This window comes from Apis dorsata, unplaced genomic scaffold (assembly GCF_000469605.1).
Source record: "Apis dorsata unplaced genomic scaffold, Apis dorsata 1.3 scaffold_63, whole genome shotgun sequence".
Lineage (NCBI taxonomy): Eukaryota > Metazoa > Arthropoda > Insecta > Hymenoptera > Apidae > Apis > Apis dorsata.
Genome location: NW_006263363.1, coordinates 212,212 through 228,695, shown reverse-complemented (window position 1 = coordinate 228,695; position 16,484 = coordinate 212,212). Strand labels below are relative to the sequence as shown.

General features: G+C 19.2%; 1 protein-coding gene across 3 annotated transcripts in view; it reads right to left on the bottom strand.

Annotated features, from left to right (window-relative positions):
• The window catches only part of LOC102675490 (5-hydroxytryptamine receptor 1), a 407,095-nt gene that overhangs the window by 244,605 nt on the left and 146,006 nt on the right, over positions 1-16,484 (bottom strand). For all 3 annotated transcript variants that reach the window (XM_031515321.1, XM_006609888.2, XM_031515322.1), the window contains exons 3-4: positions 10,862-11,157; positions 8,080-8,323 (exon numbers count right to left, since the gene is read on the bottom strand). In XM_031515321.1, coding sequence (XP_031371181.1) covers positions 8,080-8,323; positions 10,862-11,157 — 540 coding nt within the window. The remainder of the gene's footprint in view (positions 1-8,079; positions 8,324-10,861; positions 11,158-16,484) is intronic.

The window sequence follows — 16,484 nt, the reverse complement described above, 5'->3', positions numbered from 1 at the left end:
TTATATTATATATTTTAAAAATTTTATTCTTTTTCGTATCATTATGAAATTATATTTGAAAAAACAAAAATAATATAGAAACTTTTTTAAAAATTTATTTCATTTTCTCAAAATAATATTTTCACATACAATATTTTATATAAAATAGAATTATTGTTAGTTTTAATAACAATTTATTAGTTAAACTTGCGTAAAATACATAAAGACTTTTATAATTGATTATATATAAATACGAACGAAATAAAAAATAATTATTTAAATTATAATGATAGACTGTTCATATTATTTTTAAAATTTATCACATTAAAAATAATTAAACATTGAAAATTTTATCTCTATATTATCTTATTAATTAATATTATTTATTATATTTTATTATTTACATTTACTTACAATAAATATAAATAAAAAACATAAACATTTTTTTATATATTTTTAATAATATTTTTATATTTATCTTTATTTTTTACCAAGAGTTAAAAACCAAAATGTTTTTATGAAAATTTTTACTGATGTTTTTATGAAATTTTTACAATATTATTTTGTTATATAATGAATGTTTATTAGTTACAGCATAAAAGAAATCATTTTGTTACTGAATCATTTAAGATACATTAGATAAAATTACTGAAATTATCTGAATACTATATTTTATTTTAATAATTAGAATTGTATTTTTTGTTTCGTTAATTTTACATTATCATTCTATTAAGATTCCTTCTCCAATCAAGAAAATCAATTATTTCAATCTGTATTTTTTATTGTTTAATCAACGAATGCGACTCTAATTACCAAACAAATTCTGTTGTAATTACAAAACCGATTCAGTTGTAAATAATTGTTATATAATATTGTCGATGGTAATTCTAATTAGATGTATACAATATTGCCGTGAGCAATGTATAGTCCGAGAATACATTACGGAACCTATAAATTTATGATGTTGAATAATTGCACTAATTTGCACTATAATGGAAAGCTATTCAAGCAGGTTCTATGAGATAAATTAATGAAGATGAAACAGTAATATTATCATAATATTATTAATTTTTTTTTTAAAGTAATAAATACGAAGTTAATTTTTTAGAATTTTTTTAGAAAGAAAAAATTATTTAGGAGAAGAAAGAACTTAAAAAAAAAATTCTGATTAACAAAAAAATAATAATTATGCAGAAAAGAATACTCCTCGTTGAATTTAATCTTGAAATATGTTGTCAAAATCATAATTTTGAATATTTCCTTATTATATATATTAACACTGCTTGATCTTAAATTAGTTTAAAGATATTCGCAAAAAACTTTCGAGTATAAAATAACATTTGATTTTCTTATATAATTTAATTTAAAGATAATAAATTACTGATATATTAATATATAAATATATCATTAATGATATAATGATATAAATTGAAAGCTAATTATAGACGAAAATATATATATATACTATAAATGTAGAGGAATATATATACTTCTATTATATTAAAAAAATTTAATTATCAAAATCATTTTTGTTGCAAGAAACTACGCTATATATCCAATACAATGTTCCATAATAAGAAATATTAGCTTGTGTTTCTCGCCAAATTCAGAAATTGCAAGAAGTTTGTTTACATGAAAAAATTGTAAATATTATTATTATCATTAATAAGATTTATAATTAGATTATATAGAAACAACTGTTAGGCGGTTATCTATGTCAGAAAATTTTTTGCAAATATTTCCGAAACTATAAAATATTATAATAGGTAACATATTTATTTCAAAATCATTATTTCATTGAAATCAATGGATAATCTGCATAGTTATAAAAAATGTCGTGAATTTTATAGGTTTGAAAAACTCAGAAACTTAAAATGTTAAAAATAATAGATACATATTTTTTTCATATTTTTTTCAACATTAATATAATCAAAGATCAATAGAACGATCAACGAAATTGATAAGTGATTAATAAGAATAATAAAATAATCCCCATTGATACTATTATTCAAAAATAAAAAAAATAAAATTAATGAGGTTGATTTAATATGAGTTTGTAAAAATTGTGAAAAATATTAGTTTTATTATTCGAATTATAGGATCGATAATCATTATTATTATTCAATAGTTTATTAGCTATTTGTATCGTTGACCATTGCTTGTGCCAATAAAAAAAAAAAAAATTTAGTAATGCATCAACGAATATAGGAAATATCAATATTTTTATAATTAAAAAATACATAATAATAATTGCTGTACTTTTTCAAATAAACATGATCAATACAATTTTCTTAAAAAATATTAAAAATTTTTAACTCTAACATTCTCTTTTGATATATTTTGTTTGATATATATTACAAAAAGCATTTAATCATTCTCCAACAATTTTTTGAATTATTCTTAAAAACTTAAATTTTGGAAGTTGATTTTTATATACAGTTTTATAATTGTTTAGGATAAATTAGTATAATTTTCTAGATAATTTAATGTAAATATTTATAATTATTATTATAGTTGATATTTGTATTAAATGTATTATTAATATAATTAAATATATTAATAATATATTAAATATAATACAATTTCATAATGAATATATATTATTTAAAATGATTTATATTTTTCATTAATTAAAATTATACGCATTCATTATAAAATTATACGTAAAATATTCTTAATAATTAAATTAATTATCATTGATAATGAAAAGATTATTGTGTATACATTTACGTATATTTATTAATTTTTGTATAATTTTTATTTTTAATAAAAATTTTTTTTCCTTTTATGAATAAGGGAAATTTATAAATAGTTTAATAACTTTATTATATTATATTATAGTTTAATAACTCTTAATATTATCTTCAATGAAAATGAAAATTGACTTACGAATAGCTCGACTTTGAGTTAATGTAAATAAAAAATTATAATCATTATTTCCTTTGTTTCAGAGATACTCATAATTTTAATTCATTTTTGAAAATATTAATTAATCTTTATTAGATTAAGATGATTAATTTTTTCATCATCCATATATTATTAAATCTTAACGATGCTTTAACTGCTACATATTATTATTATCTCGATTAATTTAATAAAATTTGTCAATTTGTTATGATTTCTTGAAACAAAAATGCCATATCCTGAACTATATATCGCCAAAGGTTATTTAACAATTATTATTGATTATTATCTTGTTTATTATTTTTTAAAATAAAAACAAGAAAGTTTAATCAACGAAATGTGATTGTGCAAAGTTAGATACGTTAAATCCTTTGTAAATTATTCCTCTTAATCTTAAATCTTTCCGATTTTTTCGAAGAATAATTGAAATTAGAATCGCCTTGAGAATCCAGAACGCTTTTAAATTCGAATTTAGGAATGAACTTCTCAAGTTCCTAAGATAGACTCCATTTTAGACTTCTAATTAAAAACGTTTTAAAAAAATCTATGATTTAATCTCTGAATTTCTCAGTACTAATATGTAGATAATGTATTGAGAATGGCATAGAGAATTTCTTCAATTATAATTTGAACATTAGCATTTTTAAATATGATGAAACTGGAACTCGCTTGTTTTTATAATATCTATTCAGTAAATGATGTGATTTTTATGTGATCATTAAATTTATTTATTAAAAATTTTCTATTTTTCAGAATAGTTACGAAACATTTGAAATATTTTTTTATTAATACTAGATTTACGGATATTGACTATATACATTTTTTTACTGAAATCCGTCTTTTTGGCGGGTATATTAAAATGAAATTTTTTTATAAATTATTTATTTAAAATCCATAGATTTTTATTTACTGTTGTCTTCAATATATTTTTTACATATAAACTTTATCTTGGATGTATATTTCCTGCATACATATTTGTTAGGTTTAATGCAAATATAGTTAGACTCCAAATACTGAATAGAAGCAAGTTTGTTCGTCACGAAAAATTACGTTCGAGAAACGTTTGTACATTTCGTTGGTCATCATCCAATTCTTCAGCTAATTGAAAAAGAAAATTCTTTCAAATTTTGTTTATTTCAGTAGTCTCTTTGTATAATAATCCAGGTATTGATGGCTATCAAATTCAAAAACAATTATAAAACACAAGAAGAGGCTATCTATGAAATCCTGCTTTCACAGTATTTTCTTCATTATCAGTATCTTTTATTTCACTTTCGCTTTCAATATCTTAAATAATATGCATTATTTTTATTTTATGATATATATTGTGATAATTTTCATTCCTATTGTCATTAAAATCTTCATTTTCGTTTATATTGTCAAATTCTTCTTCGCTTTCGCATAATTCGGTTATATCAGAATCCGATCCAAATTAATCTTTATTTATGCTGGTTATTCTTTTTATTATTCTTTTTATCAATTCCATGTCTTTTGAAGATTTTCCCATAATAATATAAACATAAAAAAATAAATTTTTTGGGTAGCTTTTGAAAATATCTTGAAAAATTCAAATTTTCACTTACAAAAATAAATTTTTGCTAAGCTTCTAAATAGCATTTAATTTTTTTTTTTTTTACAAAACGTACTATTGAAATTTCTCATAAATCTATTTGTTTTATATAAAATAATAAGACTCACTTATAAAAATCATTTCTTTTCTCTGCAAAATTCATTGAAGAGATTTGTTATCATATCAAAATTATAAATAACTTATTTAATTATGTATTTATTGTTAAATAATCGTCATTTGCTTGATGTTATTTGAATTATTGGGTTTTTCTTATTCATTATTATTTCAATTTTATTATTTCGCAATAATTAAAATATAAATTAACCCGTCAAATTGACGGATTTTTGTAAAAATAGATATATAATATCTACAAATAATAAAATATAAATGTTCCAGAGAAAATGAATAGAAATATATATTTGCTGCATTATATCATTAAAAATCAGTATATAATATTTAAAAAATAATATTTGCATATTCAGAATTTTTAAGCATAAAATCGAAAACTCGTCAAATTGACCGGTTCTGTAAATCTAGTGTTAAATAATGCTGCATATAAATAAAAATTTTAAAAAAGTTTAAAATTTTTTTTATTTAGAAAACAATTATTAAATTCTGTTTAAAAATGAAACTTTCATATATAAATATGATATATTTATTGTCGAATACTTTATGCTTGTATTATAATCTCTATAAATTTTTAGAGTTATTCTTTTTTTCTTATTATAAATCGGTTTTATAAAATGATTTCTATTACTACATATTTTCGCATTTTTTTATTTAAATTTTTAGTATAAAACTACGAATTATTAAATAAATGAAAATAGGGCCGAGTAAATTTTCAAGAAAAGAAATTAAATATAGTAAATTATTATAATTATATTAATAGATTATTTTAAAGAATTATACATATTAATATTATTAATATTATTCTCAAGAATTTAAAACATATCATTTATGGAGCTCGGGAATCAAAACTAATATTAAATTAAACTAAGAGATATTTTTTTTAAAAACAAAAAGATATTTGTTCTTTTTGAAGAATTAAAAATACAAAGCATCAATATAAAGTATCAATTAAAAGCGTAATATAAAATTTAATAAGCTATACGAACAAACAACTAATGATTCTAAAAAATAAAAAAAAGTAATAGAAACAAGAACAGAATAAAATATATGATCCAGAACAAAAAAATTCGGAGTTGGATGATCAAGATAATATAATCAGAGAATACATCGACAAAAGAAATTAAAAAAAGATCAAGAATTCAAAAGAGAGAGATAAACTAAATCTAGAAAATTATTTCATATTATTGCAAATCTAGAAAACGATATTAAACACTTATATTAATAAAGATAAAATAAATATTAAAATGAAAAAATAAAATTTATAATTAGTCGTCATGGAATTTGAATATGAAGTTTTTTTTATTGAAAGTGAAACTTGAAAGTTGGTAGACAGTTATAAAAATAAAAAAACTGTATACATGAAATGAGAAAATTAAACATAAACAAGATAAGCATAGAAAGATGCACGATAAAGTTAATTATATATAGATACAAACAACGAAGGGGATAAAATCTTTGCATTTCTGCAAAAAATTAAAATGATTATTTCGAGTATTTTTAATTATATGTGTGGAAGAAAAATTATACATTCATTAAATGAATATAATTATGCTATATTATTTATATAAAAAAAGTCGAAACAGTTTTACATGGAACAATTAATTATTTGGATGAAGAATATAAAAATAAAGCTTGTTTATTAAATAAATCATTGTAATTATTTTAAAAATAGTTAGAAAATGATAGTTAGAAAACAACGAATAACAATAATATCTATGAAATGTAAACAAATATGCATTTTGCGTTCATATATAAAAAGAAAAAAATGAAAAAATAATCACATTTATATAAATTGATGGCTTATTAATAATATTATTAAAACATAAAAACATTAAATGGAATTGAAAAGATATTGCAAAACAAATTTAAAATGAAAAATGTAGAATTAATTGACAATACATTAGGAATCAAAACTTCAAAAGAAATAGATTAATAGGATTCATGAAATCAAATTAGAAAAATTATATAAAAAGCTTAATAAAAAAATTTGGAATGAAAAATTAAAAATATTATAAAAATAAATAAAAACAAATTTATAAAAAAATTAAAATACAAGACTTTTAAATTAAAAGAAAATATATATCTTAATGTTTTAAATAATAAAAAAAAAAGAAATAATAAAGAACAAACTATATAGATAATTCATAGATAAAATAATATATCTTACAAACAATTAGATTTAGTTTTCACAGTCAATTCACAGGAATAGCTAAAATTAGCGAAACATGTTTTATGGTATGTTAAATATACGATGAAATATGGAATAGTATACATATATGAAATAACAAATATATATTTATAAATCCATTTGTGAATACATTTGTGAAGATTGATACATTTGTTTAAAATTTCAGAGATCAAATTTATTAAAATTATCATTCATATATAAACATCATTATAATAACAAATGGATCAATTAATGATGAATATCAAAGAAACAAAAATTAATAATGTTTTCAAATGCTATGGAAGCGAAATATATGACGTTTTTCGAAATAATTAAAGAAATATAAAATATATACAAAAAAATATATAAAAAAACTTTAAAATTTCATAAAATTCAAAGATATACAAGTAATTCAACGAAAGTGTTTTGCGATAATCAATTGGCAATTAATTAAAGTAAGAACAATACATATTATAATAAAGTAAACATATTAATATAAATATTAATATTTTTCATGCAAAACATTAAAGAATAGAGGAACATTAAAGAACAATTCAAAATATAATTAAATTTTTACCAAAAAATAAATATTTTTATTGCTTTAAATTATTAATGACTTAAACATTGGTAAAAAAATCAAATTTTGCTAAGCGTTGTGATTAATGTGCACTCTTATGTCATTTTTAATTCATTAAGTTATTATGTCGAATGAGAAAGTTTTGTAGATATTGATATATATAATTAAAATTAAATGAGAATATTTAAATGGGAATTTATCCAAAAATTTATTCTTTATTAAAAATAATAAAATAAAAAAGAAGAGAAATAAAATAACAAAGATGAACAAAAAAATTAATAATAATATCTATTATAAGAAAAGTAATAATAATTGTAAGTAATAATTTACTAAAAAAAAGTTAATCAAAATATATAAATATATAAATTTAAAGATGATTAATAAATAAATAATCAACTAACAAAGTGGGAAAATAATAAAATTATAGAAGTAACAAAATAAGAAAATAAAAAAAATAATAAGTAAGAAATTTAAAAAAAATAACATTCATTATATGAATTTTCATTAAATCAAGATTTTTGGCTTAAATAAATTTTTAAGAAAATGTACAAATACTTGTAACTTAATTATAAACTATTTTTTATATATCAAGATCTAGAATAAATCATAAATAATTAAAACAACAAAATAATGTAATTTATAATTAAAATAATCTCTAACTGTAAACAACTAAAATATACCGAGATATTTTCATAAATTGTATCCACTTTTACTAAGTATAGCCATATAGATGTAAAGTAGACGATATCTTACCTGAATCATCACGAATAAAGGTATATAGAAGCTCCCAAGCGTGGCGTAAATCTGGTAGAAGAAATTCTGGCAGACAACGCAATGGGATGGCCCAGTCTCAGAATAAGTGTGTTCATTTCCCATAATCAACAATGGTGGCAGACTAATGCAAGCTGCCCCTAGCCAAACAAGGCTGACGTAGACGATCATTCTTCGTGGCGTTCTTTTCACCCCGTATTTCAACGGCTTCGTTATGGCACAGAATCTATGTCAGCAAGATAAACCAGTGTTCGCAATGTTTTCAATGATATTCACTTTGATGAAGTGAAATAAATGTAAGATATATATTAGGGTGGAATAAAACATAAAATTAATAATATAATTCCTTTAATAATAAATAATAAAATTCCTTTTTCTTTTTATGAATTCTAATATTAAACAAAACTTTTTATAATAATATTTAAATTTGCATTTCATATTTAAAATTTGCATTAATAAAAAAAATATTTTTTGAAATATCGTAAATTATTTAAAAATTAAATATTATTTATTTATTAATTTTTAACAAAACATTTTAATAAACATTGTAATAAATAATGTTTATTTCTTGAATGAAGAAATTTGGAATAAAAGATAATGACCATTTTTATATATATTATATTTTTTGATCATGTATGAATATTATGATATTTAATATTGCTGTTAGTGATTCATCCACAAAACTATATAAAGTCTAAAAATTTCTTATGAACGATATTTTTTTTTAAGTTTTAGTTAGTCACAATGAATTCTATAATTGAATAAATTGTTTATTAAGAGAAGAATAAAATATTATTTCTATTTATATATTGAGAATTTATTTAAAAATTTGTTTATTATTTATTATTGTTTATGCTTCATTATTTATTATTTTTATAAATATTTATTTAGACATTATTTAAAAAATATCAGATATCATATTTTATGTAAACAATCGCAAAACGGAGATAATGTTCACTTGTAGTTATGTTTTACTTTGATATAAATTCAAGTTATACTCGGTTCCAATAGATAATCACTAAAACTAACAATAAAAGTTATATAAATATGATATATAAGTATAAATTTGACAAAAATACGAAAAATGAAAATTTAAAAAAATTCAATAAAAATCGTTTTTACCAGTTAATAATTATATTTATTATAAAAAAATTATACTTCTTCAAATTCTTATGATTTTTAATATATAATTAATTAAATATTAAGTTTAGTAATGATTTCAAATTTAAGATTTCATTAATATTTGCATATGATCAAAAATGTTCATAATTCTTATTGAATCAATTATAAAATATCATCGTATAAGTATTCTTAATTTGTTCATTTATAATGAATCATTTTATATATTTATTTTAAAATATTATTAAATTTGTTTATCAATATTTGTTTAATTTGAAAAGAAGTATAATTAATATATTAATAAATATTAATAAAGATAAGTGTTAAAAAGTAAAAAAATATATATAATTTAAAAATATGTTTAAAAAACAAACAAAAATTCAAAGCTCGCGTGTCACTTTAAAATTAATTTTATAGAAATTATTATTTGCGCATTGTGAAAAATTATGTGAAAAATTAGAAATAAATTTATTTTATTATTAAAAAATAACTATACAATTTTCATTTTTTTTACTGTAAATTCCTATGTTCTATTTATTTGTCTTCGTGTAATTTTTCCTCGTGCATTATTACAAGCTCATACATAAATATGTATCAAGTGTAAAAAAAATATATGTCATGGAATTGTTTATTCTCTGCATTTCTGGTTCAATGAAACTCTGCATTAGAATATGATACTTGGAAGCAGAAACTTGTAGACTAGTTTTTCGTTCTTCAAAATGATCGTTTATACGATTAAACAATACTTTTTACTGTATTTTTCTGAAATATAATTCTAGATCAGAATTCTGTACTTTTTTTCGTGAAGCATTTTCGAAGTAATTCGATTATATAAAAATTCTTAAATATTTTTATAAAAAAAAGAAAAAAAAGAAAATATCAATTTTATAATAATTTTTAAAATTATTATTCAAAATAAAATTCTATAATAATAAAAACAAAAGAAAAATAATTTATAAATTCTTGTTATATTTTGATACTATTATAGTAAGAAACAAATAAATTACAAATAAATAATTTTGTGGAAAACATATTAATTACTATCAAATAGTTAATTATAATCTTTTTAAATAATTTTATTTTTATTTTNTTTCAATATTATATTGTAACAAATTAGAATAAATTATATTCGAATATATATATATATATATTAATATTAATAATATATATATAAAATACGTATAAAAATGATAATATTAAAAATTTTTAATATTTTAATTATCTTTTCTTCGTAACAACGAATTTTTTTCATGAATTTAAAATTTTAATAGATTGAAAATAACAAATAAATGAAAATAATTAATAATATAATAAATATAATAATATAAAAAGTCCAATAATATCTATTTTATGGATACAAACTTAACATTTACGGAAATAAATTAGAAAGAATGAGAAAAAAAAAAAAATTCAAGAATGTATTTTATTTCTTTTAATATATTTATATAATTATGTATCACATAACATTAATATTTATGAAATTAAAAAAAACTATTATAATCACATCAAACGATCCATTAATTTCATTAATTATAATAATTTGAAATTTGATTTTTCAATTAAAACACCTAATTTACTTTATCGAAGTCACGATCATTCTCAAAACTCAATTTTCGTAGAAAATTTCTGGATGAAGACTACTCACCGGTCCACAGAGATCATGCAGAGATTCAGAATGCTGGCCGTGCAACTGAGTACGTCGAAGCTAACCCAAAGGTCGCACATAATTGCACCGAAGGACCAATTACCGGAAATCTCGTAGAGCAACGCCATCGGCATTACCAGAAGAGCGACGCAGAGATCGCTAACTGCAAGGCTAACCAAGAGATAGTTGCAAGGTCTTCGCAGCTTCCTAACGAGGAATACGGCGACGCAAACCAGAATGTTACCGATCACAGTCCCGACGATGATACTGCCGAGCACCAAGGCGATAAGTATTGCCTAAAAAGAAAAAGAATATTTTTTTATTGCATAATACTATGAGAAATTTATTATTTATTATATGAAAAATACATATTTTTCATTATAAATGCATTTAGATTATAGAAAAAAGTGCAGTAATTCACAAAAAGTATTTGAATACTTTTTTAATAAAATGTTAATAATCAATTTTTTATTTTTAATTAAACTTTACGAATGTAAAAAATTTATGCGTTATATATAAAGAAATTATTTTTTTATTGAAATATTATAAATAATATTATTTTATGGAAATAAAATCAATCTTTAAGTTTCATATATTTTTCATTTTTTAAACATAACTTTTTTTAAACATAACAACGGTATAAAATAGAATAAAATTTTAAATTACAAAATGTTTAGAATTTAATTCTCTATTATCTTGTTATAAAAAAATTTTCCATTTGTATTTAAAATAAAAACATAGTGGAACTTTAGAGATTGATTTCATTTCTTTTAAAAAGATTTCTTGTCAATGAAAAAATTATTTTACATTAATTTATTATGTCTTACAAACAAATTTTCATTTACATAAAAATTTTCAGATTAGATAAATTTCTCTGTAAAACAATATTCAAATTCTTTTGCGAGCCAATATATTATTTTAAGAATAAAAATATTATTTTTTTTCAAAAAAATAGAACCAATTTTAAGTTTGCTTTATTAGTGTGCCATATGATAAATAATCAAGTTGTTGTGATGTATCAATTATATAATACATGCTCCTTGTAAAAAAATTTGATAAAATATATTAAATAAAAGTATACAATGTATGATGCATATTGAGTATGCAAAATATTCAAATAACAATATTCGATAAGAAAACAACGAAGCACAAAAAAGCACAAATGGTTTTTGAAACACATAGCAGTTTTCTTTTTTTTATTTTCATTATTTTGTGAGATTATTTTAACATTCAACTTTCAAAAATTTCTAATAATAAGAAATTAATTAAATTATACTTTCAAAAATAATATATTGGAAATTAGAAATGAAATAAATGGAAAAAGAAACATTTATTTTCTCTAAGAAATCTAAAAGTGATGTATTGAAATAACAATAGAAAAAAATCTTTATCTATTAATTATCTTTTTCGTTTGCATATTATTTTATTATTAAATAATAATAGAATCAAATATTTTGTTAAATAAATTAATTAATTTTAATTAATAAGTTAGTATAAATAAGAAGAGCAATATTATAAAGCATTTTCTTAAAATTTTAATATTAATAAAAAAGATTTAAGACTTAAGACTTAAGACATAAGACTTTTAAAGTTTATATTGTATTTGCATTATATATTGAAAGTAAATTTGCCATAGATTCTTCACCATAAAAAAATAATTCTACTTATCATAATTGAACAGAATCATATAATATCAAATTGTTAGAAAGATAAAAAATATTAAAAATTTTATTGTTTTTACAATTATTTTTTTAATCGTAAATCAATATTATATTTATTTAAATTTATATAATTTATATTATGATATTTTTAGTACTTGAAAATAAAATTTATAAAAAAAAATAATAAAATTTTATTAATAGTAGTAGAAAATTGATAATTAGATTTATTGTTTATGTTTAAAAAAATGTGATAATTATATGAATCTTTAATGCAGATTTTATTATATAAATTATTTTCTGAAATTAAATTTTAATTGATTAACTCGATTATTAAATTTCTATTTCTATTTTATTGTAAACTATTTTTTATTTAAATACGAAAACTAGTTATATATATAAATAATAAGATACATTATTAAAATCTTATTCCTATAAAAGCAATAATTTTAATAAAATACTTTATTATTGTACAAGATAAAGATATTGTAATTTCAATATTTATCTAAATATTAAAATATTCATCTAAATACCAAGATAATTTTCGCAATCGAGATGGATTATATTTTGAAAGTAAGACATTCGGTAAGTAATATAAAATTTTTAAGAAACAAACTAAATACTAAATAGTAGGAGGATTTAATACGATTTATTAGAAGAATTATTTTTTTATAAATTTACTTTTTTTTATATGCAACGATTTATTTAAAAAATGCAAATGCACTTTTTCTAAATGAAATTATATATTTTTTTTACTGTAGGTCGATTTGCAATAATTCTTACAAACAATCTATCGTGAAAAAATTTATATTAGAGTAAAATATACAAAAAATCAGATTTATAAACATTTCATATTCCTTATAAGTTGCATTTCGTCGATACTAATATAAACACTTAAGAAATGTCAAATATTGTATAAATTTATAGTGAATGCTAATTCTATTACAAACAAATTAATATCATATTCATATTTATTTTACACAGAATTTGTTACAAAAATATAAAATGTACAAAATGTAAATATATTTTCTTATTTTATTATAAAATAAAAATTTTTTGGATGCTGAAAATATATAATAATATCTTAATAATAACAATAATATATTATCTTAAATGTAATAAGAAAGAATTTCTTTATAATAATATAAATAATGACTTTAATTATGTTACAGAAAACATAAAGAAACGAATTATGAAATACTTTTTCACAATATTGATGGAAAATTTGAAAACCTTCTTCATTAGAAAGTTGAAATATCTTACAAATCGTTGATTCTTTAATATTATATTTTAATATTTTTTCACATAGATTGTTATAATAAATTGATAAAAATAAAGAAAATGATTCCATTTAGAAATAAATTATTGCATTCACAGAAACAGAAAGACAATACTAATATAAGATATATTCATTTTTAAGATTTTTCTAAAAATTCTTCATTATATATTTTATAACAATAATAAGAGGTCTAACATCAAAATTCAATGCAATTAGATTAGACATCGATACAATAGATGTAGAATGAATTTAACGTTTAGATTGTTGGATTAGCTAATGCTTAGGACACCAATCTCGTGATATCTAACATACAGAGTAATGGTAGCAAATTCTGTACATTCTGTACATCAATAAACATCTTGTAATATGTAAAGTGCTATATCATAAGAATAAAATTGCAGAAATGAATGGAGAAATTTTGAATGTAGAATAAAAAATCTTTTATTATGAAATATGTATACAAAATATTATGACAAATTGTAAGAACGTAATTTATTAAATTATGATTTGAAGATTCAATCTATTTTTTTTAATGATACCATACATTTTTTATATATTAATATTAATTTATTATTCTCTACAAAAATGTAAAAAAAAGTTGTGTTGAAAATTAGTTAAAATTTAGTTTAAAAGATTGTTTAATTTTATATTTGCAAAATTTAGCTCATGAAGGACAAAGAAAAGAAAAAAAATAGTTATATGTTTTCATATAATAGTTATGTTTTATAATAGTTTTTGTAATTTATAATAGTTTATGTTTTCATATAATTAATATCTTTTAAATTAATCAAAATGATTAATAAATATTCATATTTTTCTATAAAGTAAGGAGAATAAAATGATTTTTTTTTAATTGATATAAAAAAATATATATCGTTTTATTTAAAAAAAAAAAAATGATTAAATCCATTTTATCGATTTTTTTTTCTGCATAAAATACATATAGTAAGTGATACATCATTTAAAATCATTCGATTTTATCCTGTAAAATTTTATTTTTAAGAACTTAATGCTTAAAAGTTATAATTAAACTTAGATCTATAAAATATCTTATACAAGGTTAAAATTTTAATTGAAAATACGATATTGCATATGCAATAATTTAATAAATAAAAAAATTTTATAATTTAATAATAAATAAAAAAATTTAATAATTTAAAAAATAAGAAAAAAATAAATATAATAATAAGTGAAAATTATTTCAAAAATAAATAACATAGAATACTTTTTTATTGTTATACGCATAGATGAAGTTGTATGCAAATCCATTTAACAAATTGTCAACATTGATTTATATTTCACATTTTTGTTTAATTTTATATTTTATATGTAAATTTATCTTCTTTTGCGTTATTTCTACAATACTGTATATTGATGAGAAATAAATAAACGATTCAATCAATCAGAATTATTTTTATGTCAACCATGAGAAAATATTCTATTTTTTCCAACAAACGACAATATCTAATTAAATTGCTATTGTAAGCATAATAAACATAGTTATTATTGCATTTACAATGAAGAACAATCAATGGCAAATTTGTTTTATCATATAAATATAGTTTATGTATTTAAAATATTAATATCTAATTATATAAATATTAAAATATATTAATTAAAATATATAATTATTTAAATATCATCAATGGAATTCGTTAATAATAAAATAAAAATAGATCAATCTATATACTATACTATACTATTTGAAATATAATTTGGATTCTCAAGTTTGCTATTATTATATTAAACAAAAAATAATTTTTCTAATTTTCTCGAAAATAAAGCTTGAAATTTAACAAAAACGTTTTATTTTATGTTTATCCTTTCATTTCTTTTATACTAGGAAATGAATATTCTGTATTTTCAATAGTTCAATAAAGATTTTGTAATGTAATCTAATGTAATGTTCGTTATAGCAATGATAATATAGCAATCGGATAAATGATTTAATATAAAACAAAATTAATCTTAATAAATATTACATTTCATTGAAATAAATAATAATAGATTACATATATCGTTCACGAACCAAATTATTAACTGACACTCACGAAAAATTGACATATTAGAAATATTCAATGACAAAAAGAAATGATGTTATAACAGTAATTAAACTGCAAAACTACCGTGCAAAACGTACAGTTTAATTTAGGATAATCTTACACATCGCGCGATACCATCGCGCTCGTAACCCCTTATTTATATTTATCACGTTACCGAGCATTTTCATCATAAAAAGTACGAGGTTATTATAGTGATGAATATATAATATATGCATCATTGAGTTTCAACATTATTGTTCACTAAAAACAATATGTTTCAGAACTGAGAACTGAGAGAAATCGAGAAACAAGATAAAAAGCAATTAAATCACAGCATGATTTACTTAAATTGAAAATCAATTATTATGATTCGTATTTTGCGGCTTGTTTCGATTTGCGTATCAATGTTATTTTACTAAAAAAATTTCGATTGAAAAAATTTTATATTTTCTAGCTAAATTAACCTAAGTCCATTTCTTTTTTTTCAAATTCAGTTACATATATGTATATCATTTTACTTCTTTTATCCTAATTTTTGAATATGTATTTAAATAGAAGAGAAGAGGAAACGATTAAGTAGAAAAAAATAATATTTTATAAAATAGAATATAAATTTTATCTTGTTTAATATATGAATATTATTA